General features: G+C 40.7%; 2 protein-coding genes across 3 annotated transcripts in view; one reads left to right on the top strand and one right to left on the bottom strand.

Annotated features, from left to right (window-relative positions):
• The window catches only part of Greb1l (GREB1 like retinoic acid receptor coactivator), a 200,747-nt gene extending 184,842 nt beyond the window's left edge, over window positions 1–15,905 (top strand). Inside the window, exons 28-34 of the mRNA XM_090353356.1 lie at window positions 92–296; window positions 6,935–7,100; window positions 8,574–8,801; window positions 9,718–9,859; window positions 11,758–11,958; window positions 14,069–14,207; window positions 14,672–15,905. Of these exons, the coding sequence (XP_090209482.1) occupies window positions 92–296; window positions 6,935–7,100; window positions 8,574–8,801; window positions 9,718–9,859; window positions 11,758–11,958; window positions 14,069–14,207; window positions 14,672–14,835 (1,245 nt within the window). The 3' untranslated portion in view covers window positions 14,836–15,905. The remainder of the gene's footprint in view (window positions 1–91; window positions 297–6,934; window positions 7,101–8,573; window positions 8,802–9,717; window positions 9,860–11,757; window positions 11,959–14,068; window positions 14,208–14,671) is intronic.
• Window positions 15,906–22,318: 6,413 nt separating this feature from the next.
• Window positions 22,319–26,168, bottom strand: part of Esco1 (establishment of sister chromatid cohesion N-acetyltransferase 1) — a 53,973-nt gene continuing 50,123 nt past the window's right edge. For both annotated transcript variants that reach the window (XM_090353354.1, XM_090353355.1), the window contains one exon: window positions 22,319–23,220. In XM_090353354.1, coding sequence (XP_090209480.1) covers window positions 23,073–23,220 — 148 coding nt within the window. In that variant the 3' untranslated portion in view covers window positions 22,319–23,072. The remainder of the gene's footprint in view (window positions 23,221–26,168) is intronic.

Raw genomic sequence — 26,168 nt, 5'->3', positions numbered from 1 at the left:
GATGGGAGGCGGCCAGCCGTCAGTTGATCTAAACTGCTCATAGCTAAGGGTTTTCTTTCCCTTTTTTTGGTCCTTGTCTTCTTTTCAGCAGAATTTGAATGCAGTCAAGAGCCCTATTTTCACTCCTTCCAGTGGCCGCCACGAGCACGGACTCCTAAACCTTTTCCACGCCATGGAGGGCACCAGCCACCTCCACCTTCTAGTGGTCAAAGAATATGAGATGCCACTGTACCGCAAGTACTGGCCCAACCACATCATGCTGGTGCTTCCTGGCATGTTCAATAACGCCGGCGTGGGTAAGGGCCTCGCCAGGTGCGGGGAAGGGCTGGGGTGACAGTGTTCAGTGTGGCTTCTGGAAATTGTCCTGTCCTCCTGACCACAGTTGGATTCCTTGAATTTTCCCTCCTCCCACTTTCCAAAAGTTTGTACAACTCTGAGGACTAGGAACGGAGGTCTTACTGGTACACTGAATGCCTGGAAGAGTTTGGGCTGCATCCGGGATAGATTGTGAATATTCTTGGGCAGAGACGAGGAGAGGTACTGCTGGGTCCCCCACTTCTAGGAGCTCATGTAGCATTCTAAGGGGCTCCTGCCAGTCAGGACACTGGAAGCGTGGTTCCTACCATGTCATCACGGAAGTACGGGGTGGAGCCTTTGTTTCCTCAGGATGTTAAAGAGCAATAGGGAACAGGGCTTTCTCAGTGTTCAACAGCTGTGGGTGACGCAGGCTACCTAGAACCTCATTTTTCAGATACAGACAAGCAACTTGGAACAGAAACCAGTGCGCCCAACAGTACTGTGCTGAGCACGTCTTGCTCCATAGTTTTTGAGTTTTCTAGTTAACATCAGTGTCTGAGCTCATTGTTTTTTGCATTTTGATTTGTATTTCCCTAGTGATCAGTGATGTTGTACATTTTTGTTGTTTTGTCAGTCCTGGTGCTTGAACTCAGGTCCTGGGCACTGTCCTTGAGCTTTCTCAAGGCTAGTGCTCTACCATCTGGGCCCCACTTCTGGATTTTTGTGTATGTGGTACTGAGGAATCGAACCCAGGGCTTTGTGTGTGCTAGGCAAGCACTCTATGACTTAGGCCACATTCCTGGCCTTAGACCAAAGGGGAAGGCTGGCCTTTTCTTTCTTTCTTTCTTTCTTTCTTTCTTTCTTTCTTTCTTTCTTTCTCTTTCTTTTTTTCTTTCTCTCTCTCTCTCTCTCTCTCTCTCTCTCTCTCTCTCTCTCCCCCCCCCTCCCTCCTCTCTCTCCCTCCCTCCCTTCCCTTCTCCTTCCTTCCTTCCTTCCTTTCTTCCTTCCTTCCTTTCTTTCTCCAGTTCTAGGGTTTGAACTCAGGGCCTAGGCACTGTCCCCAAGCTTCTTTTGCTCAAGGCTTGCAGTCTACCACTTGTGCCATAGCACCAGTTCCAGCCTTTTCTGTTTATGTGGTAATGCAAATGGAACCCAGCGCTTCATGCATGCCAGGGAGCACTTTTTCATGTGCCCTTAGGCTAGCTGGATATCTTCTTTAGAAAACTGCCCTGCAGAGTCCTTTGACCACTTATTCAACTGGATTATTATAGTTACATTAGAAGTCTTTTTAAATTACTATACATTAGTTTTGCTGGGGAAGGCATCATTATTACCTTTCCACATATGTATATTCCACATTGGAATATACTGTAAATCTTATAAACTCATTCTCTGATCCTCTTTCCAAGTCAATTTCATCACTTTTTTGGGGGGGAGGGGTGGGAGTCGTCATGGATCTTGTACTGGGCCTGGATGCTGTCCCTGAGCTCTTCAGCTCAAGGCTACCACCTTACCCTTGAGGTTAATTGGAGATAAGAGTCTCTGCTTGTGCCTGGGCTGGCTTTGAACCTTGATCCTCGGATCTCAGCCTTCTGAGTAGCTAGGATTACAGGTGTGAGCCACCACACCTGGCTCATTACTCTATTTTTATGGTTGCAAATAATGTGAGCCCAGCTCACCCCATTGAACAAAAACTGAGTTTATGTTCATTGTAATAAATGCACTGCTTGATTATAAAATTACTCATCTCTTTTTTTCCCTTCCCTAAATAGTCCCTTAGTTTGATTCATAATTGCTTAACACTACATAACTGTGCAAATAAGGGGGTTCATTTTTTCCAAGAATCCTCATTAGTATGTTTGTTTCATTGAGATTACCAATCTTACTGGAGTAAAAGTGCATCTTGATATGGTTTTGATTTTGCATTTCATTGATGACCAGGGCTGTTGAACGTCCCTTCATGAGTCACAGCCATTTTTCTTCTTGTGAGAAATACCAGTCTAGTTTGCCCAGGTATTAACTGGCTTACTTTTATTTCTTTGAGCTTATTCTGGATATGGATTCTTTATCTGTTGAATAGCTAGCAAAGATTTTTCCTCCATTCTATGGCTACCTCTTGGGTCTGTGACTCTTGCTGTATAGAAAAATGTTAGACTACCATCAGTTTTCAGGCCTGCTATTGTGTCAGTACCAAACCATATGCTACTATGGCACTGTAGTATAATTTGAAGGCTGATATTACAATACTTCAAGTAGTATTTGTTTTACTTAGAACTGCTTTTGCTATTATTCAAAGTCTTTTATGCCTGTATATTAACTTTTGGGTTGATTTCTGTAATTCTGTATGGAATCATATTCGGATGTTGATGGGTATTGAATTTATAAATTTCTCTTGGAAGTAAGGCTATTTTCATTGTAGAGGTCTTTCACTTCCTTGGTTAGGGTAATACCAAAATACTTATTTTTTGAGTCTTGTGAATATTTTTCCTGATTTCATTCTCAGCTTGTTTGTGTTTTATAGAAAAGCTACTGTTTGCTTGTTTGTTTGTAGGTCATGGGGCTTGAACTCGGGCTGTCCCTGAGCTCTTCAGCTCAAGGCTACCTCCCTACTGTTGAGCCACAGCCCCACTTCCCATTTTCTAGTGATTAATTGGAGATAAAAGTCACATTTTTTAGTGCCCTGGCTTTGAATCCTGAGCCTCAGATCTCAGCCTCCTGAGTAAGATTTTAGGCGTGAGCCACCGTGCCTGGCTATATTTGTTTTTGTTTTTTAATATCCTACCTTTCCAAAGGTATTTATTAGTTCTAGAAAATTTCTGGTGGAGCCTGTATGGCCTATCAGGTCTGGGGTCATATTATCAGCATTTACGGATCTGAAACCCTTTAATTTTTAGCATTTTACTTTTCTGGCTAGGAATTCTAGAGTACAATATTAGATAAGTGGATAAAGTGGAAATCCTCACCTCTCTGACTTCAGGGGAAATGGTTTCAGGTTTTCCTCATTGAATGTGATGTTGGCTGTAAGTCTGTCACATTGTCTTCCATTAAGTTCAGGTACATCCTTTCTGTTCTTAGTTTTTTTCAGAGCTATTATCACAAAAGGATGTTAAATTTTATCAAAGATTTTTTTTCTGCATTGAGATGATTGTGTGGTTTTTGTCCTTGATCATGTTTACGAAGTACATCTATTGATTTGCATATGCTAAACTACCTTGCACCTCTGGGCACTATTTTTTACATCATATTTCAAAGGTCAAGTTTAACAAACAAGTATTCAAGAGGGGAATCTCTACATGCAATCACTGGCACATAAATTTTAGAACATAATTAAAATTAAGCTGAGGGTTTGTATGTCATAGATACATATCAATCTATATAACCTTATGTCTATAGAGCTTATATCCATCATAGATTTTTGTCTATGTAGTTATATTTATATCTCCAAGACCATGTCCATAACCTTGTGTACCCAAATATTAAGTCATCACTCTTGTACTGTTTGGATCTAATATTCACATATCGAGTAGACCATACACCTTTTATTCCTTTGGTCTTGACTTATCTCACTCAACATGATTTGCTCTAGCTTCATCCACTTTCCAGCAAATGCCATTATTTTATCTTATCTGTTGGCTATGTAGAATTCCATTGTATATATACACCACATTTTTTGTAGTGGGGCATCTGGGTTGTTTCCATCGCTTGACTATTGGCTGAGCAGGTGTCCTTATATCCTGGATTATGATTTGAGCACTATTTTTTTAATGTAGGCACTCACAGCTATGAATTTTCATCAACACTGCTTTTGTTGTTGCACACCAGAAGTTCTGCTAGGATGTGTTTGCCTTTGCACTGAATTCTAAGAACTTGTTGATTCTCCATTAATTTCACAAGAGAACCACTTGTCATTCTACACATTATTCTATCTGTGTTTGAATATTCTCTGAGGCATATTTTCCTGTTGAGTTTTTTAAAAATGTCATTAAGTTCAGATAGAATATAAGGAATTATTTTCTTGTATTTGCTCAGCCTTATTGTATGTCCTAGGACATGATCTATTTTGGAGAAAATTCCATGGACTGCTGACAATATTTATTGTGTACCAAATGGGTAAAATACTCTATAGATAAGTCCATTTGGTCTATGGTGTCATTTAAGGTTTCTTGGGAGGTTTTTTTGTTTGATCTTCTGGAGTAGTAAAATCTTGCACTATTACTGTATTGGTAGTCTGTGCTGGCAACTGTAATTTTCTCTTTATGGATCACTCCATTTGTTACTATGAAGCTCTCCTTGTCTCATTTGAGTTTAGCTTGCTGTCTCTTTTATCAGCTGTGGTATTGGAAGTGTGCATCATGGTGCTCTGTGAGTGAATCCTCTCTGAGACGTATGTCATTTTAAAATTGGATTGTTTTTCTGGCTTCTGGCATTCAGCTTTATGTGTACATACATATTCTAAACAATCCTCTGTTGGTCCAAAGTTTGAAATACTTTTTTTCCCCAGTCTTGGGGTTTGAACTCAAGGCATGGGCACTGTCCTTGAGCTTTCTCAAGGCGAATGTGCTACCACTTGAGCCACAGCACCATTTCTGGCTTTTTTTTCTGTGTATATGGATCAAGGAATTGAACCCAGGGCTTCATGAATGCTAGGCAAGCACTCTACCACTAGGCCACGCTCCCCACTTTTGTCTGATTCTTAGGTTGTCTCTTAACTTGGTTGTTAAGCAAGAGCTTCCCATATGTTTTGTTTTTTTTTTTTTTTTTGTTTTGTTTTTTTTTTTTTTTATTATCTTTTAGGCTGTCTCTTTGTCCTGGTCCTACTATCTAGAAAAATCATTGCCTAGCCCAAGACCTCCAAGTTTGTTCTCTTTCAAGGGCTGTCTGTTTTAATGAATAGATTGCAAAAAAGTCTTTGGGATTTTGATAGGGATTCCTATCTAACAACAAAAAGCCTTCCAAACATGGGTTATCTTTCATGAATTTGTGTTTTTATCTTCCTTCAGCACCATTGCACTTCTCACTGCACAGGCGTTCTCCTCCTCATGGATTATTCTTTTTTATATTATGTTGGAATTGAAATTCCTTATTTTAAAAAAAATTATTGCCAGTCCTGGGGCTTGAACTCAGGACCCGAGCCCTGTCCTTGGACACTTTTTGCTCAAGGCTAGATAGTGCTCTGGCTTTTTTTGAGTATGTGGTGCTAAGGAATCAAACCCAGGGTTAGTGTGTGCTAGGCGAGCACTCTACCTCTAGGCCACACTCCCAGCCCCTCAATTTCCTATTTAGATTAATCATACATAGAAATGAAGCTGGGTTTTGGTGACATTTTTATTTGTGGCACAGCCGAGTCTACTTTTTAGAATTTCTAAGAGTTACAGGCTTTAAGAATTTTCTTCATATAGGTAGTCAGGGAACTGATCTAATTGGATGACTTTCATTTCTTTCTCTTGCCTAGTTTTTCTGGCTAGGATTTCCAGTACTGTTAAATAGAAATGATGAAAATATGCATCTTGTCTTGCTCCTGATCTTAGAGGAAACTGACCACTGTGATGATGTTAGCTGTGGACCTTTGATAATAACCTTATTATGTTGAAAAAGTAAACTAGGTCGGTTTTCCTCAGTATTACCCTCAATCTAATAAAAATACTTTGGGTTCCTCCTCCGATTTTTCGTTTCATTTTACATGCTATTTCATTTCAGCATAGCCCACTCATTCCTGAGCACAACTTATTTTTCACTGATACTCCCTGAATACATACCATGTGTTAAGCACCATACAATGCTGTCAAAGACATTCATTACCCTTTTCCAGGAGGGAAAGCCAAGACTCAGTAGAGTATAGCTGTTTGGGTCACAAAGCTAGAAATGGATGGGATCGGGATTCAAAGAGGCAGTTTTGTCTTCCATCTATTGGCTTACTGTACTGTATTATCTTTTGCGAAAGGACAAAAAAAAAAAAAGCAAATCTAGGGAAAGGATGCTATATTGCTGAACCTTCAAAGACAATGCTAACTTCCTGAAGGTATCTAAAGCAGAAAGCACATGAGTAGAAGCAGCATGTCCACTCACTGCAGCCCTGGCTGATCCCTGGTGTGAGGAATGTGAGTGCTGAGCAGAACTGCTTGTTATGCTTTATAGAACTAAGTATCTTCTTCTTTTGAAGTATCCTTTGTGTTTCTAGCCTTTCACCAGACCTACTCAGGTGACCCTCCATCAATGGGCTCCAGGGATTTTTATTGTATTGTTCATTGGTCATGGGGCTTGAACTCAAGGCCAGGACACTCTCCCTGAGCTTTTGTGCTCAAGGCTAATGTTCTACTGCTTTAAACCACTGCACCACTTCCAGTTTTCTGGTGGTTAACTGGAGATACAGTCTCCAGACTTTTCTGCCTGGGGATAGCTTTGAACCGAGATCCTCAGATCAGGCATGAGCCACTAGCGCCTAGCTTAGAAACTATTTTAAACTGACTTCCCCAGTAACTCCTTTGTCTACTAGTCAAGAGACCCGCAGCTCAACCCCTGGCTCCCGCCTGTATGGTGCCCATGGACTCGGGATGCCCATGGAGAGAGCACGAACTGTTGGAGGGCACTGGCCAGGCCTGAGGGACAGATGAGGAGCTATGATTGTGCTGCCTTCCAGGTGCTGCTAGGTTCCTCATCAAGGAGCTGTCATATCACAACCTAGAACTGGAGAGGAACCGCCTGGAGGAGCTGGGAGTCAAACGACAGTGTGTCTGGCCTTTCATCGTCGTGATGGATGACTCTTGCGTCCTGTGGAACATGCACAGTGCTCAGGAGCAAACCAGGTACTTGTGAGCAATTCTGGAGCATGCACATTGCTAGGGGGGATGGTTTTCTTGGCAGCGGTTATTTGGAAGTAAAAGGAGTACAGTGTTCCGCAGCAGAACCCACCATGAGACGAGCCTCACATTCTGCAATGACCTACGGACTTTTAAAATTGAAATATTTGGGTGCTCTTTTTTTTTTTTTTTGTCTAGTCCTGTTCTTGAGCTCAGGGCCTGCACAATGTTCTTGGTGTTTCTCAAGGCTAGAGCTCTACCACCTGAGCCTCAGCACCACTTCCGGCTTTTTGCTATGTATGTGGTACCGAGGAATCGAACCTGGGTCGGTCTTAGTGCATGCTAGGCAAGCACGCTACTCCTAGGCCAAACTCCCGGCCCTATTTGGTGTACTCTTAAATCTGGGACCATTTTTGCATTGTGGTGTTCATTAGCTATAAAAATGTGTTGACTTTGAGGCTGCTGCTACCTGAACCAGGAGCCTGGGTTCTGGAATCACTTCTGCTTTTAAGTGACATTGTTGTATCAGGACCCAAGTCTACCACTGTGAAATTATGGCTGGGACAAAAGCAGTGATGGTTGTCTGGAGTCAGTGGTACCCTGGGGGGTGAGGATATTTAGGGGTGTCACAGTGCTTGGGGATAGTCAGAGCCCCTACAAACATCAAGAAATGATACCCTGTACAACAATAGGACAATGGTGTCTTACATGAAACACAGTGCCAGATGGGCTCTAGGCCCCTCCAGTTCAAATATGTTTTTTCTTTTTTTTGCCAGTCCTGGGGTCTGAACTTGGGCCTGAGCACTGTCCTTGGGATTTCCTCAAGGCTAGTTAGTACTCTACCACCTGAGCCTCAGCATCATTTCCAACTTTTCTATGTATGTGGTACCGAGGAATCAAACCCAGGTCTTAGGGCATGTTAGGCAAGCATTGTACCTCTAGGCCCAACTCCATGCCCCTCTTTTTCACTGTAGTCTTGACGCCAGTTAGTTTTCACAGGTCCCTTTCATACCTAATGACCAGAACTGACATTTCATGCTTTGACCTCTGGCTACCTCTATGGTAACCCCTTTTTAAGGCAGAGGAAAAAAAAAATCCTGTGAATAAAGTGATAAGCTCAGCCCCAAAAGGCAGCGTGAACACTGGCCACTGCATCCTACTCGGTTTCAAACTAACACAAAGTAAATCAGTGGGGAGCTGGGAGTTTGGCCTAGTGGTAGAGTGCTTGCGTAGCATGTACGAAGTCCCCAGTTCAATTCCTTGGTACTACATACATAGAAAAAAGCCAGAAATGGTGGAGGCAGAGTTAGCCTTGAGAAAGCCCGAGGACAGTGCTCAGGCCCTGTGCACAAGCCCCAGGACTGGCAAATAAATAAAAAAAAGTAAATCAGTGGATCCCATACTTTAGCATACAAGTGGTCGTTCCTATGATCCCATTCAGTATTATTTAAGGTTTAATATAAACTCTGTGTTTTATAGCCAGCCGGTGGAAGTGGGAGTTTCGAGTAAGAACGTGTCCTTGAAGAGTGTCTTGCAGCATATGGAAGCCACACCAAAGATCATCCACTACGCAATCCTGGGCATACAAAAGTGGAGCAGCAAGCTGACTTCTCAAAGCCTCAAGGCCCCATTCTCTAGGTGCCATGTGCACGACTTCATTCTCCTCAACATAGACTTGACTCAGAATGTGCAGTATGACTTCAACAGGTAAGTGGAGCCTTTCACGTTCCTGGAATGACAGTTGCTGTGACTCTGCGGCCTCTACAGTACTTCTTCCCTGGGCATCTGTGTTCTTGGAAATACCAGAGAAAGAGCCAGAGATTAGAAGCACAAAGGTTCCCAGTTCTGGTGATTACACATACTAAAGGAAAACGTGAAAACTGCACTGGTTTCAAGTCTACAGTGTAAGACCCTTTCCTCATCCTTCCAACTACCTAGACAAGGTCTCATAATAAAAGCTCTAGGCCAGCCTGAACATGTAACCTTCTGGTATCTGCTTCTAGAATACTAAGATTACAGGTGTGAAACACCATACCTGACACGTCTAGGCCCTTAGTAGTTGTGATAAGATGTAAAACGCATTTTTAACTATATTATTCAACAAGAAGTAACAGAACAGAACTGTTCAGTCAATACAAATCAATGTGTGGACCTCCAAACATTATTAATAAACCCCTTATTCACTCTCAAGAATGTCCAGGTCCTCTAAGGGAAAGGCAGAAGAGATGGACGAGCAGCATGGCTCTGACCTAACTCCTACATAATGTCCTCACTCCCCCTAAACCTGAGTCACGAAATAAGCTCTAGACCATATAGCCACTTTTATGTCAGTCCCAAACTGTGGCTCTTACAATGGCTGCTGCTTCCACTTTGATGTTTTAACAACTCACAGAAAGTTCTATCCTGTAGCAGCCTCGATTTAAACCAGAATATACAGAATGTACAGTTGTTTCTGCACAGGAATGTTCATCCAACTTCCTCCGCCTCTAGTGGTGGTAATGCTCCCTTTGGGGGTTTTCCCAGCGACTGCGGACTGACTCCGCGAGGACACGTGTTTCTCTGTGCACGTTGGGAAATGAACAGCAGTCAAAGAAACCTATCAATCATTATGATTATGGTTTAGGTATTTCTGTGAAGATGTTGATTTTAACCTGAGAACAAACAGTAGTGGCTTGCTCATCTGCCGCTTTAATAACTTCAGTCTCATGAAGAAACATATTCAAGTTGGAGGACAAAGGGACTTTATCATTAAACCAAAGATCATGGTAAGTTTTATTATGCTTTTGAAAATAAGTTAACTTCCTATGAATGTTATTACTGACAAGTTAACTTCCTATGAATGTTATTACTGACATGAAGGACTTTGACTAGACAGGAAAACAATCTAAAGGACTTATTAATGAAAACGGTGTAGTTTGATCTCTGTCACTGAGGTCTGAGCTAGAGTCAGAACACAGCTTTGGGCAATTCAATTTTTTTTTTTTTGAGATTTAACACTCTAGTTCCAAGATGGCAAATTTTGCACTGATATATTATGTAATATTCATGAGATAAATGGCAAAACCAACATATTAAAGGCTGTTTATTAAGCTCAGTAGTGCTTTAGCATAGTATATGTAAGGCCCCTGGTTTAATACCTCTGCTTGCCTAGTCCTTTGCCAGGTGTTCAGTTTTTGTTTTGTGCCAGTCCTGGGGCTTGAACTCAGGGCCTGAGCACTGTCCTTGGGCTTTCCTCAAAGCAAGTGCTCTACCACTTGAGCCACAGCACCACTTCCCGCTTTTCTATGTATGTGGTACTAAGGAATTGAACCCCAGACTTCCTACATACTAGGCCAGCCCTCTTCTACTAGGCCGAACTCCTGGCCCATTTTTTTGTTTTGTTACATAGGTTCTTAATACTATTGTATCAGTGGCTTATGCCTATAATCCTAACTGTACTCAGGAGGCTAAGATCTGAGGATCCTGGTTTGAAGCCAGCCTAGGCAGGAAGTTCATGCGACTCTAATCTCCAATTAATCACCAAAAATTGGGAAAGAGATGTGGCTCAAATAAAAGAGGGTCAGCCTTGAACAAAGCCGTTAAGGGACAGTGCTCAGGCCTCTGAATTCAAGCCCTAGTCTGTCATAACATAGAAATGGCACCCCCTGCAACCTGTGAAGGGTGAATTCCGCAGCCAGGGGAGTTACTGATAGATCACTTACAGTAGACAGACAATTTACTGGAGCTTAGAAATTTTCTGCTGAAGTTCTTGCTTTTACAAAAGAATTATCTAAGGGCTTGGAATGTGGCTTAGTGGTAGACTACTTGCCTAGCATGTATGAAGCCCTGGGTTCCACTCCTCAGTCCATGTACACAGAAAAAAAAAGCCTTGAGCAAAAGCAGCTCAGGGACAACACCAAGCCCAGAGTTCAAGCTCTAGGATTGGCAAAAAAAAAAATTCAGTGGGATAAGACAGTCCTGTAAGACTTTTCTATTGGATCTCACAATGAACTGTTAAAAACAAAAACCATCTTCTCTTGTTGCCTTTGCTGAAAATTAGGTCAAATATTACTGTTCTATTTATTTCTAAAGGGCAGAGTTTCATGACCAACATTTGACTATAGCATGTCACTATGCTCTTTGTAAGTCAATATAGTCCCCTTTATTTGCAGTTTTAGTTCAGTCATGGCCTAAAAATAGGCATTTCTTGACTGTCATGACCACATTCACATAACTGTTACAGTACTCTCCTATAGCTACAGTGTCTAGTTCATTTTAAATCATCATGGTATGTCGGTATAAAAAAAGTTTCGAGTATACACTGGCAATCTCAACATAGTCCTCTTGGATAAAGGGGAATGGCTGCATGTGAAGAGTTCCAGGATGAAGCCAGGCACGTTGACTCAAGCCTGTAATTCTAGCTACTCAGGAGGCTGAGATCTGAGGATCAAGGTTCAAAGCCAGCCCAGGCACTAAAGGACCTGAGAGTCTTATCTCCAATTAACCTCAAGAAAATGGGAAGTGGGGCTTGTACAAGGGTAGGTTGGTGGCCTCGAGCTGAAGAGCTCAGGGACAGTACCCAAGCCAAGTTCAAGTCCCATGACCCACAAAAGAAAAAAAAAAGTTCCCAAATGAAACTGTTATCTTTGGACATTCCCTGTGATCATCTCTGCTTTGATTTCAGGTGTCAGAGAGCTTAGCTCCCATCCTGCCCCTTCAGTACGTCTGTGCTCCCGACAGTGAACACACGCTGCTAGCGGCCCCAGCACAGTTCCTCCTGGAGAAATTCCTTCAGCACGCTTCATATAAACTCTTCCCCAAAGCCATTCGTAACGTCAAGAGTCCTGTGCTGGCCATTGACTGCTACCTTAACATTGGTCAAGAGGTAAACATGGAGTGGCTACTCTGAGCTTACATCCTTCTGTTTGCTGTTTTAGCTTGACTCAGAAAGTTCACTGGTGAAAAAACAAAGCCTGTGCCATACTTACCAAGGCAAAGGCTCACTGAACAAGAAGTGATGGCAATATTGATTTCACACAATGAGCCAGCAACCACCCATAACTCAGAAGCCCACTTCAGTGACCTTAGGCAGAAGCTGCTGTTTCCACTATTCAACAATCAGACTGTTCTGACCATGTGAATTTTTCCCCATAAGGCCGAGTTCTACCCAGGTGCTGGTGGCTGAAACCTATAGTTCTAACTACTTGAAGGCTGAGATACGAGAAAGACTGCAGTTTAAGGCCACTGTGGGCACACACGGATTGGGGGAGCCCTCTTTTTTTCTCAATCCAGCTGGGAGAATCAAAATTCCAGGCCACCCAGGGAGAAAAGTTGACTAGACTTTATCTTGATGAAAAGAAAACGGATGTGGTGCCAGAGCCTACTATCTAGCTATGTCAGGACACTTGAAATAGGCTGATTACTGTGTAGGCATAAGTATGGCCCAGTTGCAAAGTGTCTGCAAGCATGTATAAGCCCCAAATTCAAATCACAATAAAACACAAAAAAAATTCTAGACATTTTTACAGCTGTCACGTTCACACTCCTCACTGCCAGTTTTAGTTTAGTCGCAACTCCAAGACTTGGCCACTATTCTTTTTCTTGGGTTTTAGAGCTTCCTTCTATTGTTTTCAGTAATATATCCTATTCAAATGATTTTTTTAAAATTAAAAAGTGTAGAAAAGACAGGGGGTGGGAGTTTGGCCTAGTGGTAAAGTGCTTGCCTAGCATGCACAAAGACCCGGGTTCAAGTTCTCTCTCTCTCTCTCTCTCTCTCTCTCTGAAAGGAGGAGAAGAGAGAAGGGAGAGAGGGAGAGAGAGGAGAAGGAGAGAGAGAGGAAGAAGGGGAGGGAGGGGAAGGAGGGAGGAGAGGGAGGGGGAGAGAAGTAGGGAAGAGAAACCAGAAGTGGTGCTGTGGCTCAAGTGGTAGAGCAGTAGCCTTGAGGAAAGCCCAAGGACAGTGCTCAGGCCCTGTGTTCAGTCTCCCGAACTACCAAAAAAAAAAGGCGGGGGGGGGGCATTGCTACATATGCATACATTTTCTCCAAGTTTTCTTTTGCACTGACAATGTATGCATAATGGTTTAACAAATTTTTTTAAATGTGAAAAAACAAATGTAATGGTAATATTTTACATTCCCATCTTTGTTGGAATAATCACGAACGACAGATATTTAGAGATAAAGGAGAACTTAAAGCCATTTCGGGGTCAGGCATGTTGGTACACATCTCCAATCCCAGAATAGAAGGCTGAAGAGGCAAGTCTAAGCTGCATAGTGACCCTGTCTCTACAAACAACCCGTAAGAACTAAATGGAACAACCATCTGATGTAATGAAACCCTTTAATCGTTATCCATGAAAGTCGTCTCCCAATTCTACTACCCTAAGGTCCAGAGCTCTTGACTGGACAGCACAGTCACATTACCACCACTACTAAAGGGCAGCGGACATTTACTTAACATTATATTCTCATTAATAAGGTTTCCTAGGGCCGGGAGTTTGGCCTAGTGGTAGAGTGCTTGCCTAGCATGCATGAAGACCTGGGTTCGATTCCTCGGTACCATATACATAGCAAAAAGCCGGAAGTGGTGCTGAGGCTCAAGTGGTAGAGCTCTAACCTTGAGAAAGTCCAAGGACAGTGCTCAGGCCCTGAGCCCAAGCCCAGGACTGGCAAAAAAAAAAAAAAAAAAAAGATTTAGAAATTAAAATATTCCAAAAGTAAAAATAAATTTAAAAAAAATAAGGTTTCCTAAACAGATTTTTATAGTTTTTTAAAAATTGTATATTCTTAGGTGTAGGAGCTTTCTTTGTTAATGTCGTAAATCTTTAAGTTTTTTAAGTTGTAAAAAATGTGCTATAGAAAGTAAGACAGGTATACACTTTAATAACCAACTGGCTCAACACTTTACAGCCTAAAATCCAGCAGTGTACTGATTAGTGTGCACATGGTCTGCCCGCTTATCTTATACCTCACTATTCCTTCTTGGTGCTTTCAGGTGGCCATATGCTACATCAGCTCCAGACCCCACTCGAGCAATGTCAACTGTGAAGGGGTATTTTTCAGTGGACTCCTCTTGTACCTCTGTGACTCTTTTGTAGGTGCTGATCTTCTTAAGAAATTTAAGTTTCTAAAAGGTAAGTTTATTATTTGGATTGTTATTATTCTCAATAGAAAAGAGTTACATCAGATATTATTCTGACAAAATGTAACACTGGTTCCAGCACTGGTTATGATGAGGGGAGCTGCTGTTGAGATTGGAGTACTTTAAAAATCTTAAAAACCTATATACTGTCCCTGAGGTGTTTGGCTCAAGGCTACCTCCTTACCCCTGGAGCTACAGCATCTCTTCAGGTTTTCTAGTGGTTAACTGGAGGTAAGAGTCTCATGGTCTTTAGTGCCTGGGCTGGCTTTGAACCAAAATCCTCAGGTCTCAGCCTCCTGAGTAGCTAGGATTACAGGCCACTACACCTGGCTAAAATGTACATTTCTGATGGGCTACTTCCCTGTATGTTCTCAGAAGTCTTAGTTTAGAAATATACTGGAGTTTCTGGTCATGTAATCACTGACCCTAAGCCCCTTTCTGCCTCTTCTTCTGAAGGTGCTACCCTGTGTGTCATCTGCCAAGACCGAAGCTCCTTACGCCAAACCATTGTCCGCTTAGAGCTGGAGGATGAGTGGCAGTTCCGCCTCCGGGATGAGTTTCAAACTGCTAACAGCAGTGATGACAAGCCTCTCTACTTTCTTACTGGACGCCACATATGAATGTTTGAAGACCAAAAATAACCAAAGGATACCTAGGTGGGATGGGAGTGAAACAATGACTGGGGATTTCTTTTCCTCAAAGTACAATCACTGTGGAGCAAAGTGCAACCTACTTGTCTATTCTCCAAAGAACTCCCCACATCTGTCTTTGGGAACATCATCCTCCTTTAGTTCCAATTACAGGACCTTACGTTCAGGTGAACTGCAGAGTAAGTAGTTATGCAAAATGGGAGCCCAAGGAGGATGGACTTTGGAGAACAGAATAGCGTGCATGGTTTTGTTTCTGCCATACTGTGTTAAGGAAAAGCTGTCAAGCATTAGGTAGCTTGAAAGCTGTTACATGACTCACACTATTGGTGTGGAAATAATTGAAGATAAACATTTGAGGCCTGACCCTCAGTTTCTCTTCGGATCTGTACTTTGGTACAGTATTACTCAGGGGTATGAAATGATAAAATGTAGAAAATATTTGTATTTAAAAAAGTAGTAGTTTTGTCTTTTCTTTGTGCAGTGTTAGTTTAAGATTTATAATCTTATATGTATTGAAACTTTTGGCAAAATTTCCACAGGAGTTCAAAGTTTACTATTTAAACCGAACAAACAAATCAGTAAATGCAGAGCAGGTATTGTGTACATTTATGAAGCTTCTCAGCTTAGTCCCTTTGGTTTTCCCATTATTAAAGACTGGAGACTTTTTAAAGTACACCATGTCTATATAGAACAGTGATTATTCTTGTGCAAAAAAAAAACAATACAGATGAAGCTGTTGAGCCAATTAAGCCACATTGACAGTAACCCTGCACCTACCCCGTTTTAGTTGGAAGCAAGCAGTAGTCATCCAGTCATTATCAGGCTGGGATGCTGTCGTGGAGTCAAAGCAGCTCATTTCTTTCAGGAACTCAAGCAAAATTTCCTCTAAAAGACACATCAAGTATAAGCTGCCTTACATGACAACATGGAAATTGCTGAAATAGTCACTGAAAGAGAAACTAATGCTTTACTTCTGCCAGCCACTTTTTTTGTGAGGAAGATTTTGGCCACTAAAATCTATAGGTGGTATTTTACGCACATCAACAACAGGAGTCATAAGTTTCTAACTTAATTGTAAAAACTTTCTGAACCCTGTTTTTTTTTTAAGTCTATTGGAAGTTTACACTGAGATGACAGGTTTATCACCTATCTTCAGATTACTCAGTATATCCCTTCATCCCCACTTAAAATGGTCACTTTTACTTGAATCTATTTGAGGTCCTTCAGGGCCTATTTAATCCTGCATTTACTTAGAACAAATAGTGTTAACCTATCAGCTTTATTGTCTTGTGAAAACATGGAGTTTACAGCTAGTGAAATGATGAAATGTATTAGACTGAGAATGGTTTGAAAATCTCTTGGGTTTAATATAGCTACTTGTAATGCGTTAAGTGTATCTTGAAATGAATAATTCCTTTTAACTCCATTTTTAAACTTTCCTTCAAAGAAGACCTGCCTTATGTATGATTTTAAAAATACTGCTTTAGTACAAACTTTGGCAGAGGTATGTTTTGAGGCATTTTTTTTTTTTTTAGAATGAATGTATTTCACTTCCTCCTGTTTTGTTAAAAGGGCCTGGTGCAGATGTCAAGAAACCCACTGTCTGTGCAATATTTCAATAACACTACAGAGGGCAAATAAAATACTTGAAATAATTCTAAAACAATTTTTGTACCTGGGGCAGGTGGCCTTATAACTGAATAATCTAAAGAACATTTTTAAAGTTGAAGAAAGTACTCCAATGATTATGGCTTGTAAATACTTAATGCAACAGTACAGAAGAAAAATACCAGAATAAAGGTAAAAAGACTATCACCCCAACAAAGAAGAAATGTCAAGTGATCTGCCTGCCTTCCCACCCCCTCCCGAAACCTGTTTTACTACAAAGGCTGGATCTTTAAAAACACTTTCTCGGTATAATTCTTTCGGGAAATGTCCTCTTACGGATGAAATTGCACAAGTTCAGGACACCATGATTTGTTAATGCTTGTCTTGGGAGTGTTTAGTTTTTTGCTTATTAAGATGCTGAGGTAAGGCAAATGGATTCACTAAGCCACGCAGAAACTTACCTTCAGGCCTACTAGACCTCAGCATCTGACAGCTCACACAGGTTAATACTGAATGTAAACGAAAAATGTCAAGAATTATTGTAGTCAATCTGTTTTGGCTGTAATTTATGCAACTGCTTCTTATGACTTAGAAAAGGGAGCACCTTGTTCCTTTACTACTGTAAATTTTTCTTAACCAAAATTTGGTGAATTTCACTAGTCTACCTCACATTTTGTTTTGATTTTGTAAGTTGTATCTACAGTGTGTCTTATCCTTTCAATTAATTTGCTGAATGTATTAAAAATTTTCTCCTATTCCCCACCCCCAAAGTTTGTTTGCTTTAAACTAAAGTTCTATACATAAGAAAATCACTTGACTCCACCAATGTCCAAAACAGGCTGGAAGTCTCCATATCATAGGTTATTGCAAGAGCCTCTATTTTAGTACAGCAAGATCCTCTAATTTACTACACAGAAACAGATTTGGTGAATGAAAATGTACAAAGCAAACAAATATAGAATAGCTAAACTCAAATGCACATTTCCATGAAACTACAGATCAGAGATCTAGAAATGAAGTGCTGTGAATGTTTCTTAGTGCATCTCCATCCTTTTATTTTACATAAGACAACTATTCTTGACTTTGGAATCCTCAGGAACAGAACTTTGGATTACTAAAACTATACATGTCGGTGTAAGGTAATATTTAATTTCTAAATTCTACTTAAGAAAATGGCCAGGCACCAGCACCTATTACCTATAATCTCACCTATATAGACTGTCCAGGCAAGCCTGGGCAAAGACAGCTTACAGAAAAAGATGCTACTGGGAGCCAGGCGTGGTGGTTCACGCCTGTAATCCTAGCTACTCAAGAGGCTGAGATCTGAGGATCAAGGTTCAAAGCCAGCCCGGGCACAAAAGGACCTCAGACTCTTTAACCTCTACAAAACGGAAGTGGGTCAAGGGTCAAGGGTAGGGCGGTAGCCTTGAGCTGAAAAGCTCAGGGACAGCACGCTGGCCCAGTTCAAGCCCCATGACCCACCAAAAAAAAAATGCTAGTGGGGGCTGGGAGTTTGGTCTAGTGGTAGAGTGCTTGCCTAGCATGCACAAAGATTCAGGTTCGATTCCTTGGTACAGAGAAAAAAGCCAGAAATGGTGCTGTGGATGAAATGGTAAAGCTCTAGCCTTGAGAAAGCACAAGCCCAGGACTGGCAAAAAAAAAAAAAAAAAAAGTACAATAAAGTAAAAGATGCTTGTGGTGTTGCACAGTTATTATCTCACAACAGAAAGCATAAATCGTGGACCAGGCCAATGAACAAAACTCTAGACTATCTCAAAAATAACCACAAGTGCTAGCTTATGCCTGCTTAGCTATTCAGGAGGATAAGACTTAGAGGACAGTGATTCAAAGCTGCCCAGGCAAAAGGTTATACATACATGTCATATTACTCCCATTGACTAACAGAATGCTGAATTGGAAGCACAGCTCAAGTGGCAGAGCATCTGCCAAGAGCAAGGAAGCTAAGGGGATGTACTGAGTTCAAGCCCTAGTCCCAACAAAATAAATCAGGTGGCTCATTCCTATAATCCTAGATACTTAGAAGACTGAATATGGGACTGTAGTTCCAAGCCAGCCTGGGCAGAAAAGTTCAAAATTGTATCTCCAAACCAGGGGAAAAAAACTAGGCTGGAGGTATAGAGCAGAGAGTACTAGCTTACCATGCTTTGAGGCTCTGAGTTCAAACCTTAGTATTTCTAAACTTCCACTCCGCTATTTTTAATGGATCAAAAAAGGCAAATAGCTCAAAGGTTAGAGGCCCTGCCTAGTAAGCACAAGACCTTGAGTACAAAAAAATACCACCAAAAGAAGTAACCAGTCTTACAAATGTGCCTGTTAGCTCTCATAGAGAAGTGGGTCTGGGAATGTGGCTTAGTGACAGAGTGCTTGACTAGCATGCATGAAGCCCTGGGTTTGGTTGCTCAGCACTATATAAACAGAAAAGCCAGAAATGGTGCTGTGGCTCAAGTGGTAGAGCTCTAGCTTTGGGAACAGAGAGAGTTCAGGGACAAACCCCAGGCCTTGAGTTTAAACCAAGATTGGGGCACGGGGGAGAGGAAAGAGGACAGAGAGATCAAAGAACAGAATTTGAAGAACCCATGGGACTTCTTTTCTAGACCAAAGGCCCTGGCTGTTACCTAAAGAGGGTGATGCTGATAGGTTTGATGACAGGATAGACTGAAAGGAAGCAGAGACAGTCAGCATTCTACTCTGTTCCAAGCAGCAACCTTGGAAAAGATCTGTGGGCCGGGAGTTTGGCCTAGTGGTACAGAGCTTGCCCAGCATACATGAAGACCCGGGTTCAATTCCTCGGTACCACATATATAGAAAAAAGCCAGAAGTGGTGCTGAGGCTCGAGTGGTAGAGCTCTAGCCTTGAGAAAGTCTAAGGACAGTGCTCAGGCCCTGAGCTCAAGCCCAGGACTGGCAAAAAAAAAAAAAAAAAAAAAAAAAAAAGTCTCTAAAGAAATAACAAAACTGGCTGCAAAGCCTTTGCATTCAACTACGTGGCCCTGGAGCAACATCCAGGAACAAACATTCCTGAGGTTACACACTCAAGCTTCCCTTGGTTCAATAACATTACTGTAACACTGAGGCCCTGTCATTAATGAAAAGCCATGATAAAAATGATTTCAGAAAGGTCTTTCAAGGCAAATCATTCACAGAATCCATTTACTGGGCTCTTTACTGTTTAGTGCTGAGCATCTACAACATCAACAAACAGGGAAGGTATAATACAGAAAAAGGGTCCAAGTGCCAGTGGCTCACACCTGTAATCCTGGCTCCTCAGGAGACTAAGATTTGAGGATCACAGTTTGAAGTCACCTTGGAGTCTATGAGTCTCTTATCTCCAATTAAACACCCAAAAGCCAGAAGTAGAGCTGTGCCTCAAATGTTAAAGCACTAGTCCTGGGCACACAAAATCCAGGGATGACACCCAGTCCTTGAGTTCAAACCACAGGACCAGTGTGTGTACACAAACACAACAAAAGAAAAGGTATTTTCTGACCAATCCCACAAATAGTTTAATGCATTTTTTTTTTTTTTTTTTTTACTACAAGGGCAATGGGGACAAGGGAGGTTGAAGGAGACGGGAGGCAGAGAATGTATCTCTTTTTCAGTTCAGGAATCATGACAAAGAAGACATGTAGCTCACTACTTTACCAGTCACCTCAGCAAATTAAGCTTAAGGTATGAAGCTCCCTCACTGGGCAAATTAAAAAAATTAAAATGAAAAACAATCACTGTCACAGTGATTGTTATTACAGTCATGCTTTCAGATACACCAGATTAAATCTTACCTGTGATAAACTAACACTTGTGCACCCACACTGATAAGGACACAACATATCAAATGACAGGTTCCTACTATGTGTATCTGCTAGGTAACTTTCATGACCAACTGTTTGAGAATGCTAATGAACACTAGAAACTAGAGAATCACCCCTCTAAAGTTTCAATGTGACGCATTCTGAACTTGTCACTATTGCCTCCACCATGTCTAATGTCCTCTTTTCTCTTGTGATATGATAGCCTTGACTATTCTTTGATTATTCTTTTCTCTTTGGGATTTCGGGTATGCCACTATATCCGGTCATTTTTTGATTTTTGAAAATTTCCCTTGTGGGGGCCGGGAGTTTGGTCTAGTGGTAGAGTGCTTGCCTAGCATGCACGAAGACCCAGGTTCTATTCCTCGGTACCACATACATAGAAAAAAACCAGAAGTGGTGCTGCGGCTCGAGTGGTAGAGCCCTAGCCTTGAGAAAATCCAGGGACAGTGCTCAGGCCCTGAGCCCAAGCCTGGCAAAAAAAAAAGAAAAAGAAAATTTCCCTTGTTTTCTACCATCCTCTACTGGCTTTCTTGCCTTGCTCATGTGTCTCTGATCTCCTTTGACATGCTTTAAATGATGGGGTTCCACACAGATCTCTCATAATTCTCCTTTACAAACTCCAGGATGATCTCTTCTAAACGTTCAAAGAGCTAAACCTGTATGTTTATTTGTTCAGTCTAAATCTCCTATGCTACGTATCTAATCATAAACTAGATAAATATTTCCACTTGGAGGTACTAAAACTGAATTTACCCTTCCCCATCAAATTCTCCTGTATTCACATCTCAGTCCATCAACCTACTGAATTATCCCAGACACATATACCCTATGTTTTTTACCATGATACTCTCTGGTCAGCTCAAATTTCTACCAGTTCTTAAATTCTGTCTTTGCAATGTGTATCCATCTCACTATCTCATCCCCAGTGTTTCAGTATTACCTACTGCTAATTCTAGTCTCTTCTAAATTTCAGTTTCTTCTATTATAAGCCCTTCTTCATAGAGCTGTCATAATAATGCAGCCTAAACACCAAGTCTAATATAGCAAACATCCAAACGCCTAGATACTACTATATTATACAACTGCTAATATCTTAAAAAAAATACCTAGATTATAAAGTTTAAGGGGCTACTGTCAACATTAGCTTGAAAGTACCATGCCATCCTTGTAATGCTAACTTTTAAAGAAACCCATATATCCCTCTCTACCCTGAAATTTCCTTAAAACCAAGTGTAGCCTATCTATGTAGTATGTATTATTCATGCGCAAATGAGAACTGTATTATGAGCTTATCAGTGTTACCATAAAGCTTACATTGTACTCCAAATACTTATAACTCTCACCATTTCTACCCATGCAGAATAGTATTACACCATTCTATAAATAATAAAAGTCCCTCTCTACAAAAATATGAAACATATTAGACTCTTAATTTAAGGTCATACAGATAATCCATGGGAAAACACAGTGGTACTTCATTCTCGGGCTCTAGCCTTTTATGTCTTTCAAAGGTTAAGTGTGATGTTACTACAGTATCAGAATGAACCTTGCCTTTTGGAAAGAAAATTTGGCTAAGCTGCTGCTGACAGAAGATCCTTTGGCAAACTCGTAAGAACTACTTTTACAAAGTCAGTATTTTAATTATATTTCAGCCTCAAACCTAAGAAAGTCCCTGAAAAATACATAAGTAACAACACATTATCTTAGTACATTTCACACTTAGAAAAAGCTATCAAGTATTTTATTATTTTATTCCACATTATGTACAGGTCATAAAAGGCCACAGCAGTTTTACAACATATAAACCCTTTAAAAGTAGAGGGCACTATGAAGGTTAGACAAGTATCAAAATGAAGTCCAATAATGAGGGTATATACTCAGTGCAGTGTTTCTGAGGAATAATAAGCAGATACCAAGTCATTCAAATTTTAGCAACTACAATGAGTTCATAAGCCTCTCTGAAATTTGCTATCAGGCCAATTGTGCCAACTGCGTTTTTTTTTTTTTTTTAAAGTGAAATGAGAAATTTAATAATGAACTCAGATTTAATAATGAACTCAGTAGTTATCCATCATAATTCTGGTTATTTATCAACCCATAAGAAGAGCCTTGATTCTTTACCTCTTTCCACTTCTTCCTGCCATCAAAGGTAAGAAAAATAAAAGGAAGAAAATGCTCAATATTTCCAATTCTTCCAACGTTCCAAACAAACTTCCCTTTCGTGTAGGAGTTTCCTGAAAGTATCAATCAGGCCTTTTCAAGAATTACTTTCAAATTCCCAAACACTTAGTACTATGTATGCCTTTCTTGAATAGTAACTCAAAAACTGTAGTTTCCATTCTGTGAAAATACTATCTTTAAACTTGTAACTGGTATCAGATCAATATAAAAAAAATACAGTACCAAGCTACACTGGTATATTTCCATATTAAGAACTTCAAAATATACTTATCACTGAGACCATAGTCCTTGCTTTAGTTTTCAGTCCACTATGAACAATTATCTGCTGCATGTAAACATGTCTAAATTACTATAGATAAAATACATCAATCATAAATTTCTGTAAAAGATAATAAAATATCTTCTTTAAAAAACAAAACAATAATCAGCTATTACTGCATTATTTCCAATTTTATGAAAATGGAACAACCATATGGTTGTTGCCAGTCCTGAGTTCATTGTAATAAAAATGGCCCTAGTTCCTGGTTAAAGTCAGCAACCAAATCATTCTCTTCAATAGGTGTCTTCTGGTACTGCAGGCAGGATTGTTTTAGGTGGTATTTTGTCCATTAAGAAAATTATATACCAGAAACTGACCAGTGCCACAGTACTGTGTCGCAAACAATTTTCCATCAGGAGTAGGATCGGAGAAAGCAATTTCTTCTTTACTCAAATATGAGCCATATATAAAGTTACTCCTATTTTAAAAAAAAAGGTGGGAGAGAAATGTGATTTTTTTTAAGCATTAAAATGGTGAAAGCCTGTTATATTTGTTTTATCTAGGATTTAAGTAATGTTCTATGTCAAATAAAGTTGAAATAATGATTCATCTAAAGTATTATCTTTGATGTTACTTTTTAAAAATAGATGCAACCATGTAAAACCATCTACCCACATCTACTCAACACATAATTAAGGAACTTTTTCAACCTGATCAAGGGTATCAAAGAACATCAGAGTAATAAAGAACAAGTGAACTGTTTCTCAAATACCAGGAGTAAGATAAGGCTGTTCTTACCTGTTCAATAATTGAACAGAAGATTATAGTCAGGGAATTAGATGAGGAAAAGAAGAAAGGCATCCAAACAGTACAGAAAAAACAAAAAACTATCTTTTTGGAGATGAAATACCATGGTTTATAGAGAATCCCTAGAGATTCCCCCCCCCAAAAAAAACCCATGCAGGCTAAATTTAGCCTGTATAACTAAACTATATTTGCTATCTTCTTGTAATCAATAATCTGAAAAATAAAAATTTAGAAAAAAATTCACTTAAACAATTAAAGGCCAGGAGTTTGGCCTAGTGGTAGAGTGCTAGCCTAGCATGCACAAAGACCCAGGTTCAATTCCTCGGTACCACATAAATAGAAAAAAGCCGGAAGTGGTGCTGAGGCTCAAGTGGTAGAGCTCTAGCCTTGAGAAAGTCCAAGGACAGTGCTCAGGCCCTGAGCTCAAGCCCAGGACTGGCAAAAAAAAAAAGCCGGGCGCAGTGGCTCACACCTGTAATCCTAGCTACTCAGGAGACTGAGACCTGAGGATCAACATTTAAACCAGCCCAGGCACAAAAGGACCTGAGACTCTTATCTCCTCCAATTAACCCCCAGAAGGTGGGGCTTGGCTCAAGGGTAGGGTGGTAGACTTGAGCAGAAGAATTCAGGGACAATGCTCAGGGGTAGGGTGGTAGCCTTAAACTGAAGCTCAAAGACAGCACTCAGGCCAAGTTCAAGCCCCATGACCCACAAACAAAAATAAAGCCAGGCACTGGAGCTCACACCTATAATCCCAGCTACTCAGGAAGCTGAGATCTGAGGATCACAGTTCAAAGGCAACTCAAACAAGAAAGTCCATAAGACACTTATAGCCAGTAAACTACTCAGAAAAAGCCAGAAGTGGTGATGCTGTGGCTTAAGTGGTAGAGCACTAGCCCTGAACACAAAGAGGCTCAGCGATAGCACCTAGGCCTCAAGTTCAAGACCCAGCATTGGCAGGGGAAAAAAAAAAGTTAAACTTATTCCTAGGTATTTTACTTAAGTATAAGACTATTAACTGCAATCAAAACATTACCGAATTATCTAACTGAAAGATCTATTGAAATATTTAATAAAAATAAAGGCATTTCAAGTTTATGAATCACAAGATTTAACACTTGAAAATGAGCATTTTTCACAAACTGATGTACAGATGGCTTCTCTATGGAAATTAAAGACCTGGTTCTAAAATTAACATGGTAATACAATGGATGTCAAACAGCCAAATAATTGTTAAAAGAAGAACAAACAAGACTGGAAAATTTATATTTTCTCATTTAAAATACACAATAGAGAAACTATTCAAAAGTAGTAGGTGACATGAAAACAGACATACAAATCAATGGAATACACCTTTAAGCCCTATGTGTAAGGTCAGTGATTTTTTTTAATTTTTAAATTTTATTATTTTTCTGTGTGGTGGGTCATGAGGCTTGAACTCAGCCTGGGTGTTGTCCCTAAGCTCTTCAGCTCAAGGCTACTGCCCTACCCTTGAGCCAAGCCCCACTTTCTGTTTTCTAGAGGTTAATTCAGGTCCTTTGTGCCCGGGCTGGCTTTGAACCTTGATCCTCAGATCTTAGCATCCTGAGTAGCTAGGATGACAGGCATGAGCCACAGCACCCGGCCGGTCAGTGATTTTTGACAAATTTGCTCAGACCAACTATTCCATGCTGGAACGAGAGGACATCACATGTGACATCCTGCCTCAAATTACATACAATAATTAACTCAAATAGATCAAAGGCCTACAGATAGGAACAAAAACTATTAACTCTTTGTGATTAAGTTCTAAATACTAAGTCCCAATGATTGTAAATAGAGATTCCCTCCTTGAACACTTGTATGTTAAACTTGTCATTTAAAATATGATGTAAAAATCAATGTTAATAAATTCTTAAAAAAAAAACTATTAACTCTGACAACATAGGTATAAATCGCTGTGGTTGTGGACAATGCAATAGCTTTTTTTTTTTTTTTTTGCTCAGTCTTGGGACTTGAACTCTGGGCCTGGGCACTTCTCTGAGCTCTTCAGCTCAAGGCTACTGCCCTACCCCTTGAGCCACAAAGCCACTTCCAGTTTTTTCTAGTGGTTAATTGGAGAAAAGAGTCTCCTGGTCTTTATTGCCTTAGTGCCAGGGCTGGTTTGGCTGGCTTTTAACCGAGATCCTCAGATCTCAGCCTTCTGAGTAGCTAGGACTGCAGGCAGGAGCCACCACACCTGGCTGGCTTTTTACATTAAGAAAAACAGAGTGACAAAAATATTTTAGCTCATTACTCAGCAAAATAAGTTGGAGTTGTGGCTTGAGGTTTTTGAATTCAAACCCCAGTACTGCCCAGTACTGCTAAGCAGACTGAGATAAAGAGAAAAGAGGAGAGAGAGAAAAGAAGGAAGGGAGGGGTAAGGGGAGGGGAAGGTGGAGGAAGGAAGGAAGGAAGGAAGGAAGGAAGGAAGGAAGGAAGGAAGGAAGGAAGGAAGGAAGGAAGAAAGGAAGGAAGGAAAGAAGGAAGGAAGGAAGGAAGGAAGGAAGGAAGGAAGGAAGGAAGGAAGGAAAGGAGGAAAGGAAGAAAGGAGGAAGGGAGGAAGGGATGGAGGGATGGAGGGATGGAGGGAGGGAAAGG

Source organism: Megascapheus bottae, chromosome 19, assembly GCF_031878675.1.
Source record: "Megascapheus bottae isolate mThoBot1 chromosome 19, mThoBot2.hap1, whole genome shotgun sequence".
NCBI lineage: Eukaryota > Metazoa > Chordata > Mammalia > Rodentia > Geomyidae > Megascapheus > Megascapheus bottae.
This window is presented reverse-complemented; position numbering and strand designations above follow the sequence as displayed.